The sequence below is a fragment of the Neopsephotus bourkii genome, unplaced genomic scaffold, assembly GCF_033783945.1.
Source record: "Neopsephotus bourkii isolate Nb327-2 ecotype Australia unplaced genomic scaffold, CSIRO-AGI_Nbou_v1 NB_1637, whole genome shotgun sequence".
In the NCBI taxonomy this organism is placed as follows: domain Eukaryota; kingdom Metazoa; phylum Chordata; class Aves; order Psittaciformes; family Psittacidae; genus Neopsephotus; species Neopsephotus bourkii.
The window spans coordinates 5457595-5483247 of NW_026902112.1; the positions used below are offsets into that span (position 1 = coordinate 5457595).

Sequence of the window (25653 nt, forward strand, 5' to 3'; positions counted from 1 at the left end):
GCTACTGTCATTCAAACCCTCGTGTTCTCATTCACGCTGGAACAGCTCAGCTGCTGTCAGCCAGATTAATACTGCTGAAATCAACAGAGTTGCACAGATTGACACCAGCTGAAGACTTGTCCTAATAAATCTGAGTCTATTTATGGGGAATGAAATCACAGTCATGCTTCCTCAAATGCCATATTCTCACTTGGAATACAAATGGGTTTGGATGCATGGATGAATTAAATATTGAAGGTTCCATATTTCAGACTTAGCTGCTACTTCACCCGTATCAGTGGACCTGATTTATACCAGCTCTTTGGAGAAATAATCACTCATTCCTGGAGTGCTCACACTCAGCCTGGTTTACCTGAAGTAGCTGGTTTTCTTTTTAGCTGTTGGGTGTATTAACAGCCCTACAAGTATGCCAGCACTCAGAGCCCAAGGCACATAGGGAGTGCATGCATGCTCAGTAATGGAAACCTGGATTGAGTAACACTTCAAGGCATCTCCCTTCACCCGGCATTTTTTAAGGGATTGAGGGAATCCAGTGGTGGATTTACCGCATTGGCTTCTGCTGGTACCTTCTGTATCATGGTACAAGGGATACAAGGCAGAACAGGAGCACAGGAGCTTTTAGCTCTCCCTCCGTATTGGGATTCCCCTCCATCTTCTTCTTTGGAAAGTGTTTAGACAGCAAAAGAGTGCATCCTCCTTCTGTACTGCAGCTTTTTGCACTCTGTGGTGTCAAGTCTCATCTGCAAAGGCCAGTAACTCAGTGGAAATGAGATATTTACCTGTGTTGAAGTAGGGCTGGCTGAGTGCTCAGATGCTTGATGTTATCATGATGCAGCTAAACCAGATGTTTTCATACTCTTGTTTCTAAAGCTTCTTTGATATTTCAAAGGGCCAGGCTGATGTAGCTCTCCTTCCCGTCACCTAAGTAGTAATAACAACAACAGTAATAGATGGTGTGATCAGACTCACCACCTCCCTTCCCATTCCAGTGTGCGCCTCCCAAAGAAGGTGAGGTTCCTTAAACTTCTTGCTTATTGCAGACCCAGCAGGGTTCCTGCTGATCATCAGGAAAATCCTGCATGGAAGGGCTGTATTCTCCATTACCTTGGCATGGAGAAAGTCAGGAAAAGGGGTGTTCTGATAGAAAACTAACACAGATACTTGTTTGGTTTATTTAAAAACCAGACTCGTGACTCAGCCTTTACCTTTATGAGTCAGGAAATTCCAAGGTGCTCTTTTTTCCCTTGGACCTGTAGGCAGACTCTGATCTCATTTGTTACAGGGTAAACCTACTACAGGCAAAGAGCTATTCCTGCCATGCATTCTCAAGCAAGAGCAGCATCCCTCCTCCCTGAACCTTCTTCCGGTTCTTAGCAGTACCTTTGTTCTTTGGCCAGCTACAGCCTTCAGTAAAAGTGTCAGGCACACCAAACAGCATGAAATAAATCAATCCATTTCCCAGTTTATTTAGTCTAAAAAGACTGTAAAATGGAGTCAAACTGAGAAACCTGTTTATGTGGCCGAGAAGCCTAAGGGACATATTGAGGAAGGAGTGATATTACAGTGTTAGGCTAACAGAGTAAGAGCTAGTTTGCACTGTGGCATACTACCTGTTTCCAGTTCACTGTGCATGGTGTGACTGCAGAGTGATGCATAGCTGCATTTGCAGACAGAATGTCCACGGAAAGTGAAAGGTAGAGAGACAAAAGTCATAAAACTATAAAATTGCTTCAAGGTCCAGAAAACCAATTACGCAGAGACTTAAAAGCAACGTGGTTTCCTTGTTTTATTGAAGAGAAGAGTCAGCAGTGATTTACTGAACCCTTGCATGTTTATATGTTGGAAGAAGGTACTGAATTCTCATCAGCCAAGCAGACATTGGCAGAAAGATGAAACTAGCAAACTCAGACTGAAAATACAGCACAAACTTTTAATAGTGAATGTAACCATACTCACCAAAACATGAAGTGGATTTTCCATCATTTGAAGATCTGAAATTGAATTTAAGTCTTTGAACTAGACAGAAAAGAGTATTTACGGCCTCTATTAATTGGGGTCAGTACAAGACTCACCAGGATTAAGCCAGTTTGATACAGGTTTAAGCCAGTTTGATACAGGATTGCCATGATCTCTTTTAGCATTGTCAAAATTAGAGGGAACTGAGAGCTCCCAGAAGCAGAAGCCAAGGTGTGGGCTGCTGCCATCACTGGGTTAAACAAGAACTTAAATATCCCCATTATTTGATTAAGAAATAACACTACACCCAGTCACACTTGTAAGTGCACTGAGATGCCATATCCATGCCATATCCACACGGGAATTGATATCAGAAAAGCTGCTGAGGCAGCTGGATGTCTCAGCATCCCTGCCCTAGATCTGCAAGCCCACCCCTTGATCTTTGTCTCACCCAAGCTAAGACAGAGGGTCTGGTTTATAATCATTACATGACAAACTCTCATGACCAGCATGAGGTGAGCTGTGGAGCTAGAAGCAGCCAGATGCCCACATCTCAAAGACTCCATCCTTGCTGACACTTTGACCACAACATCTGCTAAGGAATTCACTGAGGGGAATGAAATAGCCGGGAGAAATAGTTTAAAAATTAGTGAGATAACCATCTGTTTTATGGGGGAAAAAACCCAAAGCAGCACATTGCCATTTCTGATGTCACTTGTAAAGTGTTCTTTCCCTTCATTTCAGAGTAGTCTGATAGCTCAAGAGCTTTGAACTCTTGTTCCTCTTCCATTTGCAAAGCTACCTTTGTTAGGCTTGATAGCATGGTCCTTTCAGCTCCAAGCCAGCAAATGCGACTTGTAGGAGGCATTAGCCACCTACTTTACATCTGAGGCTATTAACCAAGGCTAATCCATCTAGTTTCACCTCTTTATTTAAGAGGATGTCTCACCTTGGTCAGAAGAATTACACTCTCAAACTGCTCCTTTAGCAAAGTACTCGGGGATTTGGACCCCAAAGTCAGGCACTGAGTGGTAGCCACACGTAGATGAACACCACTCAGGTGACACAAAGGTAGAGGTCTTCCTTCTAGATTCCTCAGCAGGGAAAGAGAGTCCCTGTCACTAAGTATTGCTGGTGTATGAGGAAGGATGTGTGCTGGTGACAGAGGGGTGAAAGAAACACTGAATACAGAGAGGTGGGATGAGTTAACAGAGGAGAAAGTGAGGAAAGAGAGGGAATAATACAGAGGAAGGAGAATAGAAACAGCCCTATGGGAACCTGACAGAAAATACAATCATTAACCTGGTCTTCAGGATGGTGTGTCTTGGGAAAGGGCAGTGACCGAGGTGCTGGAGGAGGAACACAAAAGCTGGCACCTCCTCCAGTCTGCAGCCAAGCTCTGGATCATTTCCCAGGGCAGCCAGGTGTCCAGGCTGTCACACACACAGATGAGTCATTTTAGAGCCCCCGGTCCAGCTGGTGTGGAACCATTAAACTGCCCACGTCACACCACACAAGAGATGAAAGTCACTGCGAGAATAGGTGTTACTGGAGTGCAGCTTCCTCACTGTAACCCACCCACCATCAGCCACAGCCTTGACCTTCAGTCATGCCAGGTTCAGGGGCAAACCCCAACACAGGGCTGGGGGGCTCTTGGAGGGCGTGGGGGGCTCACCTCAACCTGACCCAGCACAGCTGAGCTACAGGAGGTAGGCAAGGCTGGGCAGAGGTTAAGGCATCATCATCTCAGTTCTAGTCTGACCATTTGTGTTCACCCACCCATCGCTGCCCATGGGGGTTTGCCTACATTTAAACTCACCTTGACATCTCTTTTAGACAACGTCTTTCTTGGGTTTAACACCTGTAAAGGATTTTTCTTCCTTTTGCAAGCACTTATTTTCCTTATATTATTTGATCTCAATTTAAGGGTGCAAGAGCCATTAAATTCTCTCAAATTCAGATTTAGAAGGGTGAGGGAAAATACTGTGTCTGTGCCTGGGTAAAAGGAGAAAAACATCAGAGACTACCCAGCTAAAATCAAAGTACTCATTAACAGGTATGCAGGTGATCAGAGGGTTTAGCTCTGTTCAGGGTGAGGTTTGCACTACCATGTACCCAGGTAATATTTGTTATGGCCACTGCTGGGTATAACTATATAAGTAACTATAGCTATAACTATATAAGTAGTTATAACTAACTATAGCTGTAACTATATAAGTAGTTATAACTAACTATAGCTGTAACTATATAAGTAGTTATAACTAACTATAGTTAACTATAACTATACAAGTAACTATAACTATAGCTATAACTATAAACTACAACTATAACTAGATATAGTTACAATATATAAAGAAATATGACTGAGCTCAGGAGCTGATACACGCTCTGGTACATTCCACCAAAACCAGGGAAGAGATGTATAGCATGGCAGGGGACAGTGTGCCCTTCCTTCCCTTTCCCATATGGATTGCTCTGTAAAGATGGGGATCCCAAGGGTGCCGACACACTGCATCCCACAAGGCACACTTGCAGGGCAATCGCCCTTCTGCACGTCAAATGAAGCCACTCTTTTTAAAAGATTAAATACATCAATGATCTTGTATGTATTTGAGTGCAAGAGTCTGAGTGCCATGAGCAACGTGAGGGATGAGCTCTGAGCATTTCAGTGCTGTGCTGAAATCACGGCGTGCTGGAGCACGGCGCTGCAGCTTTCCCTTTAAGAGCCCTTTGGCTAACGGCGATAGACTGAAATGCAGGAGGTGGGACAACACCACACACAAAAATGAAGAAGTGGAGGCAGGAAAAGTTTCTCCAGAGGAAAAATGCAGGGCTTGTCCTTCACCCTGACGTCAGATCTGTCTTTAATAAAACCCCCAAAGAGCCAAGAGAAAAAGGCAGAGTGCCTAGGCTTGGGTTGCCGGTTTGGGATTGCTCTGCATTCCCCAAAGTGGTGTTTCTGTTCAAAACGGCTCTAAAGCTGGGTTCAATCAATGTATTTAATCCCGGCTTCCAGGGATGAGGTGGCTTTTGCCCTGGATTCTAGCAACAAGCAGCATTTTGCAGGTGAGTTTGGAAACTGCAGGAGAGACTCGTCCTCTACAAACACACTTGGGTTTAATGCACGGTGGGCTGGAAGATCTGAACGTGGTGCATGTGGGAAGGTGGGCACTGGAAAGGAGGTGGGAGATGTGGGAGTGAGGAGGGAAAGATGAGCTATAGAGGAAAGGAAAGGAAAAAAGGAAAGGAAAAGGAAAGAAGAGGAGAAAGGAAAGGAGTAAGGAAATGAATAAGGAAAAAGGAAAGGAATAAGGAAAAGGGGAAAGAATAAGGGAAAAGAAAAAAGAAAAGAGAAAGGAATAAGAGGAAGGAAGGGGTGCAGAAGTGTCTCTGAGTTGAGGGAGCTCCACAGAAACCTGTAGTGTGGGGTATTTTGTTTGTGTAGGGTTTTATTTTTCCATTTCTACTCTTTTCATCACTCCAGTTTGTGCTGGGAAGCCAAGCAAGGGGGAGAAGCTCTCTTGCTCCTGCCCGCAGTAACGGGGTGAGGCTCTCAGGGGAGCGGGTCGTGGGGGCCAGGGCAGGTCCCGACGGGCGGCGGTGCCCGAAGGGGTCTGGGCCGGAGTGGTCCTGGGCAGATCCCGCCGCGGGGCCGGGCCAGGGGCCGGAGCCGCAGCAGGGACCGGGGCTGGGAGCGGAGCCGTGGCCGGAGCCGGGCGGAGCCGCAGGTGTGCCGCTGCCGGCACAGGAGGAGGCTGTTTCTCCCTCTCCCGATCTCTGGTCCACGCAGCAGCAGCCGCTTCCCTTCGCCTCCTCCTTGGAAAGACCTGGATGGGAAGCCGCTCGTTTCAGAAAGGTGTTCGCGTTTTGTTTGCCTTGTCCCGGTGCGTGCCTACCTCCTGCGTAAAATTCTCTGGGGGACAGAACCGGGGAGCTGTGGTGCCCAGGACAGTGACTGTCACGACAGTGGGTGCGGGAGAGCCTGTCGTGACCGAGTGGCCACATCGGGACCTTCAGTGTCCCTGATCCTCGTCCTCATCCCCATCCTCATCTCATTCCTGGACCCAGCTCCAGGCTCAGAGAGCCCTGGGGACCTGGAAAGTGAGGTGGACCCTAAGGGACCCATTTGAGCCACCCTGCTGGAGGCTGGGACAGTCCCTGAGCCAGAGACATCTGAAGCTGTGTCTGAGCATTGCTTCTGCTGGAAGGGGGGGGGAAACATCACCTGGTTTGCATAGGGGGTACTTTGCTTTGTACGGCTGCTGGCATCAAGGGCTGGCTTCTGTGTTGTGAGATAAAGCGAGAAAGTGGTATGGGTGATGTGGTGCACCAGACACATCTGTGTGACAGCAGATGGCAAAGCGATAAGTCGTGTGTAAGTGCTGAGATGGATTGATAACAGTGCCTCTTCTAGCAAACAAAATACAGCATAAATAACAAACCTGGCAACAAACAAACAAAGTACACCTCTTGTGCTCTCTGAGGTAAGCTTCTTCTCGGCTCAGTGTTTGTTGAGCAAGTAAAAAGTCACACAGAGGGAGAATAGTGTTACTAGGGCAGATCCCTGGCAGTGTTCAAGGCCAGGTTGGACGAGGCCTTGGGTGATATGGTTTAGAGCGAGGTGTCCCTGCCCATGGCAGGGGGGTTGGAACTTGATGATCTTAAGGTCCTTTCCAACCCTAACTATTCTATGATTCTATGATTCTATGAGCATGAGCCTTGTTAATTTTACAGTGGTTGTCCTGGGTTCAACTGATATCAAAGATGTTTGTAAAACCTGATGATGTGACATAGAGGTATGTGTGAGTGCACACAGACACATATGCCTGTTGTGGGGGTGAGCACAAGTCAAATATTGCTGGCAGCATGTTTGGTCCAAAGAGTATCTAAAAAAAGGGTTTGAAACTATGTCAAAAATAGCCTAAAAAGAGTCCTGGGTCTCTACAGTTTCAATTCAAGCTCTCAGTTGAACGGACCAGGTGAAGTTGTGCCTGTCCAGAGCAGCTCAGGGGCACTGTTGCCTCCTGAACATATGCACACACTGAGCTGGACCTTAGAAGGCTGTGCTTAGAAACCATTGAGCAAGGGTGATTTTTCCTCAGTAATGAACTGTCTTTCTGTGGGTCTTTTCGACCCCAGAACTGGACTGTGATGAGGGGTTGGTTGGAAGATGAAGGGCACATTTCTATCTGGCATATATAAAGGAGTGGGGAAACGGATTAAGAGAGTGTACAGCAGGGATTGATGAGAGGGACTGGGGAGAGCAACTGGGAGGTGGTATTAGCCTTTGTACTACTTATAGGACTTTTGGGAGAATAGCAGGCTTAATTTGATCTGCTTAAGAGGATGATGTCTGAAGGAGCAAGGGATGTTGCAGTTGATGTGGGATATTGTGAATATCTATTTAGCATGTCCACCCTGCTCATTAGAGAGAGATCTTAGTGAAGTCACATGGGTCATAACAGATGAGTGCTGATAAAGCTCTGGCACTCATTGACTGCTGTGTTACATCTTTGGTGGCATCATCACAACTGTAATAAAGATCTTTCCAGCACTTCAAAGACCTCCATGTAGTGGTAGCATCATGCAGGTCACTGTGCACAGGGAAAAAACTCTGTTGTCTCCCTGGAGATTTGTCACTCTTCACATGTATAAAGGAATATGGACAGAAAAAGATGCTCCACTGGGAAAGAGGAGGGTTGACTATCTGGAATATAACAGGAATATATATGCTTGCTCTAGGAAGACAGGGGAATTAATATGGGAAGGTCAGGCAGGTCTCAAAGGGCATTTCAGAAGGTAATTCTCAGGTTCTGCCAAATTGTCCCATGTCTCCCAGTACCGAGTTCTTAAACAATTCTATCAACAAGATGGTTTATTAGGGCCTAACTGCACAGACAATGGGCTTGGGAAGAGAAAAATGACTGAGCATAGCTGAGATTTCAGGCACAAGTTTTCAAGCATCTCTTAAAATATGGTTTTATTTTTTGCATAGATGTAAGGCCAAAGACCATGGGAGCCCAAGTCCCATCAACTAGGCTGAGATTCCTCAGTGCCTGAGTCATTTCTGCAGCAAGACTGGATGTGTTGGCCCCTTTCAGTGCTGCACATTGAGGAAGGAGGAATCAGAGCGAGGATCTTCAGCCCTGATGGTTCAGCAGATAGAAGACCCCTTGTTCAGATGGGTTGAAATGTCCCAAACCAGGGTGATGATTAGAAAAACTGTTCTGAAGTTGGCAGAAAATGAGAAAAGGAGATTACATAGGAAGAACAACACTGGAGGTTTCTAAAACTTTTGAAGTGAAAGGATGGGTAGTGTGTGGGTTAGAAATCTAAAATAAGGAAAGGGGGTAAATGCAAACCTGCAGACTTTAGTGGTGATGAAAAGCAGCAGATTGAATAGCAAAGAATGGTGTTGCTCTCCCTCATGTTAACTGGCAGGTATTGACACTTTCATTTGATATGATGGCATCACGTCATGCAAACACCAGGCTTTTGGCTTTAGTGGGTGACAGGGAGGAGAAAGATGTTCAAAGATGATTTTATAGAGGCACCTCTCCTCTGTGAGCATTGATTTCACTGATAATGATCCAAGTTCAGGGATGCCTCAGGCTGCATGGAAAGTGGTTTAAGAACCATAATGTGTGGTTTTTCCTTCTCCATTTTATAAGATCTATTGGCACAGATGCAAGGCCAAGAATTTCATTTGTAAAATGTTTGGATTTGGTGGCAGGAAAAAACGATTACATTTCTTTGGGCTCTTTCAGGTGAAACCACATTCTGACCAAATGTGAACCAAAAAAAGCCAACAAACAAAGAAAAAGCTACAGATTGATTTACTAATTTATCTATTTGCTTTGCTGGCAGGTCATATGTAGTCTAACACTAAACCTTCCAGACACCTTTATTCTTGCCTGCAAAAATCTTGTGGTTCTCCATAGGAGATGAGCTGAGGTTTATCTACAGAGTGCTTCTTAAAGAAGGCTGCAGGCTCACAACATGGATACATAGGTAATGTTAGGCAGCATAGGTTCAAAGCTGATGTGTCTTGTCCCTCTAACTGCCCCACCTTGACAGCATCTGGTTATCTGGCTTGATACACTTCTCCTTAGAAGGGCTCCTATCCTACACTGCCACTGTAGGATGTCAATTAAAATTGCTCTGGTTATAGCACCTGAAGATACAGCTATGTAAATAAGTATCTTGTGGCTGCATCATACACAGGGCTTTCCCAAAGCTGATCCTTTGTCAGCCCCCCCCCAAATCCACTTGCAGAATGAAATCATTGCCAAGACAACATCCTGAAGGCAGTGCTAAACGTGCTTCACATGAATCAGAGCTCGACCCAAGTCTGTCCCTGATGAAGATGCCTCCTAAATGCACAAACACACACAGAGTTTTTGTTAAGAGTAGCTTCTTCATACCTTCTCCTATCAGCATTTGAATTTGCCATAAGCTGCCAGTGTGCAACAGCTTCTTTGCCAACATTAACCAAGACAGAGCTGGGGACAGGAGCTCACCTCCTCGCAGTTCTGGCACTGCCTGTTTGCATCCCCTGTGTGGGTCCTGTCCACATTTCACACTGCAGCAGGACTGCTGCAGTGTGAGTACTTTGTTAGTGGGGCTTCTCAAGGAAAGGCATTACTTCAGAATGATAGCTGTGGGTTTTAGCAAAAGGATGAGATTTACATGATGCTACGGGGTGTCTGTCCTTAGAAAGAATTGTCTATTTAGTAATAGGACAAGGGGCAATGGGATTAAACTAGAACAGGGGAAGTTCAGGTTTGATCTAAGGAAGAATTTCTTTACCATGAGGGTGGTGAGGCACAGGAACAGGCTGCCCAAAGAAGTGGCGAAAGCTCCATCCCTGGCAGTGTTCAAGGCCAGGCTGGACAGAGCCTTGGGTGATCTGGTCTAGTTTGAAGCCCTCCTGCCCATGGAGGTGGGTTGGAACTGGGTCCTGTCCAACCCAAACCATTCTATGATTCTAACTTCTCCTGCCTTCCCCAGGTGCCATGAAAAGGCACTGGTCAGAAAGTTCAGAAGTCTTCCACAACCACATGGGACATTTGACTTCTTTCTTCAGAAGTTCTGGGTTCTCATGCTGAGCTATTAAGAGCTGCTTTAGCATCTTGCCAGTGCTCAGCTTAGTGAGAACTGCTCTTTTTGGATGGCCTCAGTGTCCCAGAGGGGTCTTGAGCATTACTGTCTGGACAGCCCTGGCTCTCACGCACAAGTGGAAATGAAGCTGTAGTATTATGTATGTGGACATTGGCAACGGTGGCCTGGCAAAAGCTGAACGCCCACAGCTTCAGCTGAAGATACATGTGAGAACCAAACCTGACAGAGTCTCATGCTGTGGACCAGAAAGCAGGGTAAGGTTTCCTCAGCCTTTCAGATCTGTTACCAGGAGGTACAGGTCGTACCCTGTATTAATATTCCCCCTGATTTCCCCTTTGCTTACATATAGTATATCTCAACCATCCTCTTTCATAGGGTCCTTATGTTAAAAGCAGAATTTTCTGTTTCTATTCTAGAAAATTTGACTTAGAGCTGTCAGATGGGCATAAATAAAGTCTACCCATTTGTTTTCTTTCTGTGTTCTGATGCCCACCAATAATCCAGACTCAGTTTCTTGGGCTGGCCTTACAGCACCCAATTTCCCCATCATTTTCCCTTCCAAGTTTTGTCCCACCCAGGGTTTGCTGCATCCTGCGGTGAGTTACCTTCAGCCTCCCATTGCTGCAGGCTGGCAGCTCTGTGGGGGTGTTCTCCAGTGCTGCTCTGTGTTTTCCAGCTGTGGGTGAGGATCCCCTGCACCCTGATGGTCTCCCAGCCCACGGTCCCTCTGTTATTTATTGCTTTCTCACTGAAACCTTATGTGTTTCCCTCTTTGCTGCTGTTTATTCTGGCATCCTGGATGAAACTTCTGGAGTCTTCTTAATGCCTTATGCCTTCTAATAGACTGCTGCTGGGCTTTGACTTGCATCCTTGCATCTGGGCTAGGTGTGGGAAAGTAGAAGGTAGAAAAGCCATTTTTACCTCTGTAGGTGCCAACAGATGGATCTGCTCTACAAGCAGTTGTGGTGGATGGGGAAGGAAAGGAGAGCCTTTAGGCTAAAACAGCTGTGGGAGAAGGTAACACTTAAGCTAAGCTTTACAGCACAACCTGAATAATGATTTTCTAATATTTGGATTGGTAATGCATTCCAGGACTGTGTGGTCATCTCTGGGTTCCTCCTCTCTTTCTCAACAGCTCCCACGTTGTTCTTCTGTTTTATTAGACTGGGTCTGTCATTCTGCTTAACCTGTAAGGCAAATGAGAGATGAGCAAGCTGGAAAGCCAAGTTTCATGAACTCCAGGATGGCAAGCAATGAGCCCAAAGGGAAACCTGAGAGGTATTTACAGAAATAACTGTGGGCTCATGCCTCATCCATGGAGGGTTGTGAGTCATCTCGATCCCAATGCTGCTATGTGTACATGTGTACAGTTAGGTTGTTGCTGCTATGGAGCAATTTCAGCCCTGAGAAAGGATCTTCTCCTAAGAGCTTGCCTTAAAGATTGGGTTTGAGTTATAAGAAAAAGCACCTTGTGCTTGGTGATGGGACAGCTTAGCAAGATCACTTGGTCCAGCATTTCACTGACACTCAGATGAACAGAACTCACAATATCCATAATGCTTTGGCTGCTTTTGCACCTTTTTCTTAGAGCTGAAACTAACTCCTTCTTCTCAGCCTGAGATTAGTGAAGTAATCTCCAGTGAAAGGCTTTCAGGTGGATATGAAGCACTGATTTCATTATTGCCTCTCCAGCACGCAACTGTCTAGCTTGATTGAGTTAGTAGCTACATTAGATTTAGAAACATGGAAATATTATATGTAGCATCTGTATACAATGGAAAGAGCACAGTAAAGTCAGTAATAGTCAAGCAACCTTGTCATTCTGTACAATACCTAAACCAAAACCTGCTACATGCCAACAGGAACAGTGCAAACCACAAAGAATTCACAACTTTGACCAGAATTGCTCTGGGTATGCTGTTTGGTTGGTTGGGTGTTATTCTATTTTATGTTTATTTTTGTGTTAGAGGGTAACAAATTTTTAGCAGCTGCACTTTGCCCTTTCTCGAATTTCTGAACACAACTCAAACTTCAATTTCTGAGGGGTTTGCAGCTTTCCATTCTGCTTTCATTTCTGGTGTTTTGCTACTGAAGCTTCTTAATGACAGGAGACAGCAAGATGAGCAGGAGACTGTTTCTTTCTCTTGCTGAAGTTTCCACATCTCCATATACTTATGCTTGTCCAGTGAAAGGAACATTATAGAGAAAAGAAGGAAGCATGGCTTTGCTGAAACCCAGTTTGATGCCTTTTGGGGACAACACCTGAAGCAGTGGCTCTGATGAGCTGATTTCACTTCATGAAGCAGCCATCCTTGTTGCACTGGACACTCAACTAATGTAGCAGGGCTCTGCAGAGTGTCTTCCCAAGGAAGTGCCATTACTATCTTAAAGCATCTCTTGATTGTGCTCTACACGCTTCTGTCATTGCCCCTCACATGCCTGCTAAACGGCATCCTTGGCATTCTTGTATTTGCAGTGCAAGAAGTCACTCTGCATCTGTATGTTTTGAATTTATGAATCCTCCTTTCTGGTTTTTGAAATCCACTAATATAACCCTGGATGACCAAGCAGGCTATAGCTCACACTTATCACCAACTTATATCTGCCGTGGCCAAAGGAACTTGCTGTATCTGGGATAATAAGAAGGCAGAGACATTGAAATCCATATGGGGGGAATTAAGTGCTCCTCTGAGTGGCTGGCACATGTACTTGGCTGCCTGCAGGCTACCAATTCCCTGTGTTTGGAGTAACAGCTGGGTCATTTTAGCTGTTTAGCAAGGAAGGACCAAACCACAGAAGCTGCAGCCAGCACTGAGAATCTACAAATGGATTACACTATAAAACCCCTTGGTTACATTTTTATAAGAGAAAAAAAGAGGTGGAAAACTAATTGGGAAAATATCCATGTTCCATTAACTTGTTTGGCCATTCAGCAGGTGATTCATTCAGCACTGTTGACAGTGTTTCCTGCTGGATCTTGGTCTTGGAGGACTAGGTCATACCCACGGCATCTCTGTGTGGGCTGATATACATTGATGTGAGAGAATGAGGGTGAATTCAGTTGGCTTCTTTCTGTTTTTCTTTTATATTTAACCCTATCCATTGTTGTCACTGTAGTTAAATACATAATAACATCCCAGCTATTTAGCACTGCAATTCATTTATGGAGATCATTCATTATTAATTTTCACTGTTTTACCAGAGTGCCAAGTGTACATAGAATCATAGAGTCATAGAATGGTTTGGGTTGGAAAGGACTTTAAGATCATCCAGTTCCAACCCCCTGCCATGGGCATTTTTAATATTACATTTAATTGTATATTGCTATGAAGCATGGCCCTCCAGAAACCTGGGAAAGGGGTTAAAGAAGCTTCAAGCTGATGCCTAGGAGGTAGTAGATTTCTGGAGGTCATTTGACTTATTTTTCCAGATTTTGCACCAAAACCTGTACCAAGCTTCCTCAGTGCACTGAGGTTCCCCAAAGAGGTGATGGGATCATGCTCATGCAGGCTGGTGAATTCCTTGCCCACTAAAGCTGCCCAGGTGTGGGTGAGCAGCTGCGTCTGTGGTGGAACAATGCATTACATGCCTGGTTTCAGGCTCACATATGACACTTCTGCTTCTGTTAGATGATAGCCTTAATTCTTTGTGATGTACATATACATATTACGGATACACATATGCGTGCACGTACAGAAATATGTACACTTATGCATGGCCCCCCCATCTTTTCATAGTTTGTGCCAGTTTTTCTATACATATCATATAGGCTGCCTGTTTGCACTTGAGGAAATGTTTGTGCCATAGTTTTGACTGTTCCCCCTCTCCCAGCTATATTAAAATACTTTCCCAAACACCATCTGGGAGGCTGGACTATTTGGTTAGAGGAGTAAATAGATATTATAGGAATACAGTTGAGAACCCTTCACAAACACTCCGTCCTCGATGACTATACTGTTTTATAGAAGGGTAATTCAGAACTGCATTATCTCATTCCCATGTGACTGTATGACCATGAAGGTGTTGATCCTCATGTTATTGTTCACCCTGTAACATACTCCCTGATAAAAAGTGCCTCTGCAGCAGGAACAGTGGGGATACAAATATTCTGGCTTAAAACCTCCCTCCCCATACACTCCCCAAATGTGTTTTTTCTGGCACAAATTGCGTCTGTGGAGCAGCCTTGCCTCAGGGGGACGGAGCACCATCACAGCCTTGCCATTTGTGCATCAACACTGCCCTCGCGTGTTGGGCGCTTGGGAAACCAAACCTGGTTTGCTCCCGCTTGGTTTGCTGCGGGCTGCAGGCAGCCAGCAACAGCTATTCGGTGACAAGCAAAATTGTCATTCAGGTGTCATAGGAATTCATCTTTATCCTCCTGGAGATAAAATACATAGCTGGTGTTCTCCATGTACGAGAGCAGCAGCGTTAACTGCTTAAGGGCTGATACGTTGCCACTTTCTGTCTTGGGGCTGTTTAGGATGGGAAGTGGTGATTGCATGGTGGGGTTTTTTGGAGGCATGATGGATGTGAAGTCTAAGCAACTTTCTCCTTGTGACCTGCCACAGTGCTTCAGTGCCAGGGTGTGGGCCTCAACACAACAATGGGTTGTGTTGGAGCTGCAGTAATACCTGACCTGTATTTTGAAGTCCATGATCAAAACTCAGGAACGTGTTTTGGTTGGGGATTTATTTGTTTGTTTGCTTTATTTGATACCATTCATGGTATATGGATCAAAAGGGGATCTTGTCACCTGGGTGGTTTAGACCGGGGCCCCAGCAGGTATCAGAGCTGCAAGCAAGAATGAATCATGCGTAGAGGCCCCATTTCATCACTTTGCACAGCCGCATGAAGCTATAAACTGCTGATCACCACTGATTTGATGTGTTTGAAGGTGTTGGAGAGGTGAAGCACTCTTGTCCTTTTGCAGGCATCAGGTGCATGAGACGGTTGAAAGTCAAAACAAGAAGCAACTGACTTTGCTGAACAGACAGCATCTGAGAGTCAGTGGAATTTTGCATCCAGTAAGAACTAAACAACTTAGTTTATTCGCTGTGTGTAGGAGGAGGGATCATGGTATGGTTATAGTGTAGGAACAAGAAATCTAAGTGCTATTTTTGGCTCTGCCACAGACATCCTGTCTGCCTTTGGGACAGTCAAGACACCTCTTGGGCCCCAAACTGAAACAGGGTTATTTAGTAATTTCATCCTTATGAAAAGTGCTGCTTTCCACCATGAGCAAACCCTCCTAGGAACAGAACACGACATGCTCTGCTTATGAAATGCCACGTGCACGTTCCCATCCGGAGAGCTGATACCTCCGAGTATATCAGCCTTCACATTTACTCCTTGTACCAGTTATTTTAGGTTCATTCTCTGCCATCTTTTTACCAAAGCCCTGAATTTCAGTTCTGTTTCCACTGACTTCAGGGGCAGGAGGATTAATTCTCCAGCACAATACATAATTTTCCTATACTAATAAATTCACCCCTTTTCTTCTTTTATTCATGAATTTGGAGGTGGTCTCATTTCCTTGCTTGTAGTTTCCACTGTATTTAATTAAAAAGCAGTGGTTCTGTCCCCAGCGTCTTGTAAAGTCAAGAGCAAACCTATTGGCCTCTCTATTTCCCTTCCTTCTCCATTTGCAATGTGTTTTGTTGGAGGTGGGAGGGAACGTGCAGATGCTTTCTGGGGGCTTTCTGAGCTTCAAGCATGTCTGGAATAATGTTTATAGTACAAAGCCCAGCTTGGCTTGAGAGATAGCTCCAACCTTTTCTGAGTCCCCTCCTTCTCATTGCCTGAGTTGGATCTTTGTGCTGTTCCTGTGCCAACTTCTTGGGAACAGCCTGTTCCCCCTGTTGAGGGACTCGCCACCACCCCCTCCTCCTTCTCCATAGCACATGGGACAAGATGCTGTGTGCAGCCATCACTCTACTGACTGTTCTTGCTAAAAAAGCAAATGCTCCTTACATAAGTTGTTTTGGATCAGCCCACCTCTCAAGCCTCACATGGGAGGCTTAAATGGGTGATCTTCTCCCCAGGCTGCTCTTGGAGCTCTCTATGCAATTCTGACAGCTCCTTATTCGTGATGCTTTGCCCAGCTACTGCTATGGGCAGCCAAAACGTGGGTGAGAGAACATCATGTTGTTATCACATCAACATCAAGGACACACTGGTTCCTGGGGATACAGCATGGGGCTGACCACACAGTTAAATCTAGACTAGTGACCTAGGTGTCTGTGCACCCACAGCCTCAGGCTGTTTCCTCTTGATACTGGTCTCCAGAGCAAACGCCTGCTGTACAGCTCTGTTGCAATGCAATGGCCACGTGAACTTACATGAGTTAACCACCTTTATCCAAGTCTTGCAAGCCAAATATTCTGGGCCGAGCCCTGCTGATTTTCAGAACAGGGAATATTACGTTCCTAGCCATGAGTGAGCAGCCAAGAGAAGGATCCTTCCTGTAGCAGGTCTATAAATGTGGTGCTCCATGGAAACCCAAATGTAGAGGAATTGTCCATGACAACATTAGGAAACTTGACTACTCTGAGAAAACATTGAGAGGAATATTTTGGATCTGAATTCAAGGTTTTATTTAAAGAATACTATCAAGGAGTCCAACTATTAGAAAGAAACTTCAATTTGGAGCTGCAGAGATGATCTCAATGTGGATGGGAGCTTCCTCATGAACCACAGTTCCATGCTGAACAAGCACTGTTTTGGAACAAAATCATTCTTTAATTCCCTTCTCACTAACATCGAATAAATCTATATGAGATATTTGAATAGTAGTCATCCCGAATGATCTTAATGTTATGAATGTACCTGCTGCCTCTTAGCAGTTACCCTGGCTTTTCATCCTCTGCCTGTGGAAAGCCCCAGGGCTTTTCAGTATCTTTTAATCTCTTAATATTTTGTGGTTATCTTACTTCCTTTTAATGCTAATAAAGTTTAAGTGACGTACAGTCCATACAGGTTAAACTTCCTTTTTACCAAACTGCTACCTCTATGGATTACCTGATGCTATTAAGATCTACTGCATAAAATGATAGATCAGCGTTTACCTTGAATTGGGTAAAACCTGAAAAAAAAAACAGATTATGGATCTAAGTCATGCTGAAAGATGAAAAATAAGACACATGTATCAGTGTGAATGTAAACCCCAGGCACCCTTCCCTGAGAAGCCACTAAAAAAGCAGCAGTATCTGTTCCCTTCTGGTTTGGGGAGTTAGTGGTTGTGGGCTCTGTGAATATGTGGTGTGAGACTGCTCCCCAAAGGTCAACCCTAAACTCCCCTCAGTTACAGTGCAGTCTGCAGCAGGCTTGATATTGTTAGGTGTTGTCATACAAAACGAATGTATTTGGAGAAAAAATTGTTCCTTCTCGTTTTGCATCAGTCCCTTTGTAAAAAGTTTTCTGGCTTGTGTTTCTGTGTTCTGACATTGTCCCAGGCTTACACGGTACATAAACAGTTTCTATAACAGAAATAGGGGTAAGCCCTTGTGTATTACAGTTAAAATGCTGAATTCAGCTGTTTTCTTGGAAAGCTAGTGGGATCTCTGTGTAGGGTCAGGAACCTGAGACCAGATTCACACCAGTGTTCCCGTATCTATTTTTCTGTACTCTGTGTCTGAATCCAAATTCAAACCCATGAGACGTGGATGCTCCTCTGAGGCTGTGAGCTTGGCTGGAGAAATAGGAAATCCGAATTATAACTTCATAGGGTTATTTAGCCAAGGAGAATTGGGGGCAGAGGAGAAAAGTGACCTGGACACAGGGTGAAATGTAGATATGTATGTTGAGGGATGGACAGCCATGGTTGGTCTGAACCACAGTGATATGGCTGCTTCTGTCTCAGCTCAACCTTAGGACCTGGCAGTCATCCTCAAGACAGTAGATTCCCACTATGTGAGTTCCTTGAACCTGGAATAGGCTTTATTTCTTTGTGGTGGCTTGGAAAGAGGATGCTAGTGCTGATAGGTGCCACCGGGCTGCCAGCACACTGGAGCCTGCTCTCTTCCCTCTCTGTACTTTGTTGCTACAGAAGTTATACAGTTGAGGTCTTCCTCTTTTGAGGAAAAACTCTTAATCTCAACTGTTCATCTCCTCAGTAGATTTGAGGGAGAAAAGGACAAGTTTATAAATGCACTTTGACTCCAGATTCTACTTCCTTGTTGATACAGCTGTGTGTTTCCTACTGGATGCCTCAGTAAACAGTTTAACCCTTCACATCTTGCAGTTGTGTTGCCTCAGCATCACCGGTTTCTCTCCTTCAAGAAAGTGTCACTTATTGTCTCTGTCCAGAGCAGCCTTGTTTTTCCTTCCCTGCTGTTTTTTCTTGCACATCCCCACACATTTCACATCCTGTTGTGGTTTAAAACTATTAGAAAAGAGCAGGATTTCCTCTTGCTTTTGGTGAAAACACTTCTTTCCTTTGCAAGCCCTGCTTTCTGATGTGTGTTCATGGAGGAGAAAGTCATTATACCTTCTAAGTTTAATTCATAGTGATTAAAATACAATCAATAAATTCCCTGGCAAGGGCATCAGCAGAAGGCCTATGTACTAAAATTCTGTAAACAGAATTTCTATGCATGGGATAGGAAATTGTCTACCAGATTCAGCGTGGGGTAAACTACACTCCAAGGGTATTTCAGCCCCTCCTACCAGAACAAAATCTCTATTGAAAAAATCATAGAATAATAGAAGAGTTAGGGTTGGAAAGGACCTTAAGATCATCCAGTTCCAACCCCCCTGCCCTGTGCAGGGACTCCTCACACTAAACCATGTCACCCAAGGCTCTGTGCAGCCTGGCCTTGAACACCACCAGGGATGGAGCATTCACAACTTCCCTGGGCAACCCATTCCAGTGCCTCACCACCCTAATAGGAAAGAACTTCCTCCTTATATCCAATCTAAACTTGGCACTGATCTACTGAGTGTCTTGCAAATGTGGTAGCTGCTTATAACCAAAGCTGCAGTCTTTTACAACACTGGACTGGTGTTTTGCTCAGGGACATTTTTGAAGCCATTATGCACATGCATTTGATTGCCAGTGGTTTGTATTTGTTGACTAGCTCTAAATTAACTTTATTGTGCAAATCATCTGACTTTCATTAGCATCAATATTCTTTTAAGCATTTGTATTTTAGTCACGCTGTTCTGGCTGCCATTTCTCCTTTGCAGTGACTGTGAGAAGTGACCAAGATGCATCCATGTTCAAAAACCATGTGGCTGTGTGGTCCACATTAGGAAGGAACTGCCATTAAAAGCAAGCTGCTTACATTGGCTCTTTTTAGTATTCTTATTTGTAACTATGTCTTACTGCATTGGAACCTCCATGTCCTGGTCAAAACTGATTTCTCCCACTCTCCTCCTTTATCCAGCTTTATTCCTAGATAAATAAAAGTGGATAGGTCTCATGAGAAGGCTTTTTCCTTGTTTTTTTCTGGGAGAAAGCTGATCAGAAACCATCTTGGTTGTGTAAGACCCAAGTAGCTTCTACATCCATTGAGAAGAAAAGGTTTTCATCTGCCTTTAATGGGATGAATTGACCCTCAAATGGTTGTATACCCTAAAACTTTGCCCTCCTGATGGACTTGAAAGCAGCATTTTGTTTCCTTTGTTAAGAAAGAAGAGGTTGGTTGGTTTGATTGGTTGAGAATATAGCTCAGGTGATGTTAATGACAGAATTCCAAAAAATAATAATAACAATGTAAAAACACTTCATGGTTTTCCATGTTTTATTAGATGCTTTCTTTAGAATTGTTGTATTGTTTTTTCATTTGACTAAAAGCAGTGATGGTGTTGATTTCTAACATGAGCCCCAGATAGGTTAGAGTGTAGAATGATAGAATCATAGAATAGTTAGGGTTGGAAAGGACCTTAAGATCATCCAGTTCCAACCCCCCTGCCATGAGCAGGGACACCTCACACTAAACCATCTCACCCAAGGCTCTGTCCAACCTGGCCTTAAACACTGCCAGGGATGGAGCATTCACAACTTCCCTGGGCAACCCATTCCAGTGCCTCACCACCCTTACAGTAAAGAATTTCTTCCTTATATTCAATCTAAACTTCCCCTGTTAAAATTTTAACCTGTATCTTATGAAGAACTCATTTACCTCAGATACATGCCAGCTTTAAGGGATTGTTTCATACTAGATGGCATTCAGTTCATGTACTTCTGATGTCCTGTGCATATACCCTAAGCTGAGGTACTCTATGGCATTCTACGCCTTACTGAGACTAAGCTGAGGAGCCATGCGAGAATATCACTCAATCTCAGTTTCCCAGTTGTCAAAGACAGAGGATGCTTCATTCCACCATCCTCTATCCTTTTGGTAGTCTATAAACTATTTGGCCACACTTTTCTCTTGTAACAGCTCATAAAAAATCTCAGCACAGGAATGTCTTGGATCTGGTACATCTGATGATGAGTACATTGAGTGTACTCAATTTATGGTCTCCACCTTTCTGCTTACAAAACCTGTATCCTCCAATCTACCTCAGGGTCTTGACCGTCATCTAGAAAAGTTAACAGATTCCAGATTTGTTCACTGATTTCTTTAACCTTTATGGCTTTAGCCCTTATGATCTCCAAAATCATCTGTGTGAAGGGTCTTTGGCAAGTAATGTCTCTGCTCCACATGTTGAGCTAGTAAATTCCTTCAGTTAGGCTGGGCTTGTTCCAGGGGTTTGGGGCAGACAAGCTCAGCTAAGCTTGGGATAGGGAGGCCCCTAGCTAATCACCACACTCCTGCAAAATGATCTCACTGTAAATTTGGCAAGGTTTTTTGTGCTGATCTTGCTTCAGTTTCTAATATGAGCTTATACAGTGATTCATTTCTCTAGCTTATGGGTCACCATGTTTCTGGCTTGATGACTACCTGGTGTGCATGGGTGCAGATTCCCTTCCAGCCATATGCTGTACATTTGAACAAATCCAGAGGTTACAGCAGCATTTCTATTGAATTTACTGGTTATATTTAGAAGTCTTTAGTCTTTTTTTGTGTGTGGTCTTGTTCTGTGGATTTTTGCTTGTGTATCAGAAGAAAAAAGCTCAGAAATGTGTGCTTAGCATTCTGCTGCTTGTCCTTTTATACATCAGATATCACTGTTGCAAAGGACTTCACATTTCCTTTTTGAGATTCTTCTTGGCACATTCTAAAACACAGTGACAAAATGTATAATTAAATCTGTTGGGGAGATTTTAAGAGGCAGTTGTTTGACATTGGTACCCTGTGATATAGCTAAAAGCTTGATATCAGCTTGAGGAAGAGAACATCAGGAAGACAATGTGTCCCCAGAGAATGTAATACTTCAATTCCTTAAAGAAGTGATTCAAAACAGCATCTGCTCTATGCTGTGCATCATTTTATACATTCCTTCAGATCCCTGAACCTGAAGTAGATTATGTGGATACATGTCTATTTGTGTATGTCAGTTTACAGCACTCACACAAATGTAATAGGAATAATGTCTGGGATTTTGAAGAGGCAGAAGGAACATACACAATAGCAAAGACAGAAAGCCATTGGAGGCAGAATAGACCATGGTGCTGTTTCTGACACACTGCAGATGTGATGGGATGCCCCTAAAGTTTGATGTAGAAGGTTCTCTTTCCTTCTTTATGACAGTATGTGCACTCTGGTTTCCATGTTCATGGTTCACCCCTCACCCTGTCTTAATCACTTCATATAAATTTAACTTGCAGGGAGTTTTGTGGTTTGTCTTCTTGACTATGTGACTGTCTTTTGCTTCTGTACCCTCAGTGCGATAACAACATTCATTCACTTCCCATATATCTTATCACCCCTGCGGTTCTGTTTTAAGATTTCCAGATGCCTGGAGCTTGTTCAAAACATCAGTTCAGCCTTTTGCTGCCTGGATGCATCCCATACTCTTCAATTTGTTTTTTCCTTCCTTAATTTAAATACTACTGTTCCTAGCTGAATAAGTTTTTAACAACATAAATACTTCCTTTACCCTCTGTGCACAGTTGCTGATGAAGAGGGTGCAGCTTTTGCCATCTCTTTGGTCTTCCCCATATTTGTCCAGATTAGTGTAATCAAACCCACTTACCTAATAATCCCCAGAGCTTTTAGAAAATGGTCTGATTTCTATATACACAGGTAAAGGTTCCTTTTTACTGCTGTAGCCTTATAAAAGAAAACCAAACTCTCTGTATTTGCCATACTGTTATTTATAGCTTCACGTCATGTGTACCAATGAGAGGAACTTTTGTTCCACTGTCTGGGTCATCGTGTGCTCTTTCTACCTTCATGTACTGAGCACCACTGATTTATTAGACTCCTGAACAGATGTTTCTGGTTATGGGAAATGCAGTGCAATAAGTGTTGGTCCATGATCTTTGGAAGCTAATTTGTTTGTTCTGATGAGATCTCATGGTGCTGCTATCAGCTGAACTTTTCACAATAAGAATGTGAAAGTATCACAAGGCCTCCAAGTACAGCAGTATTATATGTGTTAAACAAGGGTCAGGGGGGTTTCTGGAGGCTGTGAGGGAGGTTAATCTGCATCTCTCGTTCACTGAATCTCTTGCTCCCATTCTGTCTGATTTGAATGGGACTTGATCTTGGTCAAAGGAGATTTTATCCAGTGGTGAATCCTGTAGGTTCTTCCTCTTCCCACCTTCCTGGTAATACTTTCTCTACTGCTGGACAAAAAGATCTCCTCTAATGTTCTCTCATCATTTGTGAACTGTGTATACTGAATCTTTGCTACGGCAATTAGCTGGTAGGAGCAATAAGTGTCTCAGCCCACGAGAAAGACCTCATGCCCTCAGGCTGTCTCTGTAGTGGGAAGCAAAAGAGAAGATGGAGCTAGAAGTGCAGTAGAGCTGAGCTGGGCCATGTAGAGTGTTGGAGATCAAGGCAAAAATCAATAAATTAGACCAAGGCAAGCACAATACAGTAATAACATGGTAGGGTTTGGTATTGCTGACATTTAGAATTGCAGTATTACTATTATTCTTTTCCACTGCTCAGTGTAAGGTCCAATCTGATGATACCCCTCTCCCACTCTGGGTTTCAGTGCTTTCCTGCTCTGGTTTTCTAGAAACAGCCTCAGGCACTGGTCAGATTCTGGTTGAACATTTAGATTTCATGATTCTGTAAAGAAAATCAATTTTATACACAGAAGTATGGCCAGGCTGTATCCAGATGACCAGGCTGCAGTATTGATGTTGATGTCTTTGCTTCAAGCATACAAACACAGCTTTTCTGATCTCTCTGTGCACATAGAGCTAAATCGCTTCATATCCTACAAGAGACTTTTGCCATGATTTTGCCTAGCAGAGGGTAAGATAACAGATACCATTTCCAAGATGGGTCATAGAATCATAGAATAGGTTGGGTTGGAAGGGATCTTCAAAGCTCATCTAGTCCAACACCCCTACAATGAACACAGACACCTTCAACTAGCTCAGGTTGCTCAGAACCACATCCAGTCTGGCTTTGAATGTCTTCAGGGATGGTGCATCTGAAAGATGAAGATTTATTATGCCTGGAATTGATATCAGAGATCAAAGTATGTGGCCATTAATAAATAATTGGTATTTCTTCCTAATGTTCTTCAATCAGACTCTGAGTTAGTTTCATGTCCTTCTAGAGTGCACAAAAGTCTGACATCTTCTGTTGACCCTAAGGGCATTACTGATCTATATGTCTTCCATCTGCATTCTTTATCTAAAAGATCTCATAGAATACTATAAGCTACATTTACAGACATGTGCCATGCTCAGTGCAAAATTATTCTTTCACGATGGATCTTTACTTGGAGATGTTGCTGTTTATTCAGACAAGTTGTAGGCTCCATCTGGTTTTCACTTAACTACAGAGATGTAGCAATGCAGTCGTACTGCTCATCTTTCATTGAGAGTCTTCAGATGGCTTTGATGCAGTGATATAACACTATATTAAATGGCAGTTATGGAGTTTTGGATGAAGCCATGTGTGCCATGTGTTCCAAAGGGGCCATTAAAGTAGCAGAAGCTTCTCTTTCCTTCTGTTATCTTGAAATCTTCCAACTACAAAACCAGACTTCTGGTAGGTTTTCTGTTGTCAGATTAAATAATAATTAGCTGCCAAATAGCATTTTTGGCTATTCTCATGGTATGAGAGGGGATGGACCTGAAAAGTCAAATTCTTCTTTCCATATTAAATGCACCATTTAATAAAAAGATTAGGTTTTATTTCCCTGTGCCAGAACCAGACTTTAGGTGGCACCACACAGGACTGAACTGACAAAGGCATCTCATTGGTTGTTTAGGTTTATGGGCATATTTCACGTGTGGTTTTGGCTAGCTATGCATTCGCAGGCTGCCAGAAACACTGCTTGTCAGTGCCCTCTGGAGGTCTTTAATCCAACAGCTGACTGGAGAATTCAGAGCATCACTAGATGACCTGTCCCAGTGCTGCACTGCTCTGCTAGTGAAGAAGTTGCCTTCCTGGTGTTCCGACTAAATATTCTCAACTACATCTTGTGACTGCTGCCCATTAGTACACTCTGCTACAATTCAGGATAGTACTGGACCATCCATTAACCTGTCTGCCAGACTACCGAAGCCCAGCTCCCTCAGCATCTTCTCCTGGGTGGTAACCTTTAGGTCTCTGACCATCTCAGTCCCATGGGAGGAAGGTGGCTGCTTAAAGGAAATAGGGATGCATAAGCCCATCAGTTCATCAGCAGCTCTAAGGTAGGACATATATTAGGTCAAGCAGAGCAAACTGTTTCAGATTTGAGAGTTTAAATAGCAATGACATTTTAAAATGAAAGGTTAAGTCAAAATGCTCCGCACTGGAACAGGAACAGAAAATTGTTGATACTTGAAAAAGAAAATTCATATTTTTATTAGAAAAATCATGAAAACCAAGATTATTTTGAAAAATGCTATGTCCTCTGTGCTCTTCTTGATGTGAAAAAACAAGCAACCAAGCAAAGAAACAAAACCAAACAACCAAATAAGTGGAGCTTTTCAATTTTACTTACTTCTTTTGACCAGGCTGGGGCAGAGTGTCCCCCAGGGCAGTAAGAGGATAGGACCTTAGAATCAGAATAGTTAGGGTTGGAAAGGACCTGAAAGTCGTCTTCCTTTTGATTTCAAGGCCATGACTGAAAAAGAGGAGATGAGCAGATGCAGATCATTACTTCTTGCAAAGTAAAGCCTCTGCCAAAGCAGACTGGGAGCTGGATCTGTGATACTTCTTTTATAACTCAGCTTGAGGTTCATATGTCAACATCGTGTTCTGTACAGGTTTAAGATGGTTTGTAACTCTGTGACCATGACCTTGGATAGTCCAGATGCACTTTCCACTTTCCTAAACTTGAAGTCTGTCTGCTTGTCCCTTCTGGAGGCTTTTCTCATTGCTCCTCCAGATGTTCTCTGTTACTTTTCAGACTCTAGTTCAAGCTGGTTTCACTGGATGAGCTCATTAACTGCACAAACAGAACATGTGCAGAGCAAGACATTAAAATGTTCTTAGAGCCCAGGAATTATGCTGTTTAATATCCCGATTAGTGGAATCTGTGGTGGCAGTGTGAATTTGTTAATGATGT

The 25653-nt window shown here is 43.8% G+C and overlaps 2 protein-coding genes across 2 annotated transcripts in view; one reads left to right on the top strand and one right to left on the bottom strand.

Annotated features, from left to right (window-relative positions):
• The window catches only part of ZFAT (zinc finger and AT-hook domain containing), a 983920-nt gene that overhangs the window by 241062 nt on the left and 717205 nt on the right, over window positions 1-25653 (bottom strand). The gene's annotated exons all lie outside the window — the stretch shown is intronic.
• Window positions 4710-25653, top strand: part of CCN4 (cellular communication network factor 4) — a 36028-nt gene continuing 15084 nt past the window's right edge. The window contains exon 1 of the mRNA XM_061374124.1: window positions 4710-5022. Within this exon, the coding sequence (XP_061230108.1) occupies window positions 4975-5022 (48 nt within the window). The 5' untranslated portion in view covers window positions 4710-4974. The remainder of the gene's footprint in view (window positions 5023-25653) is intronic.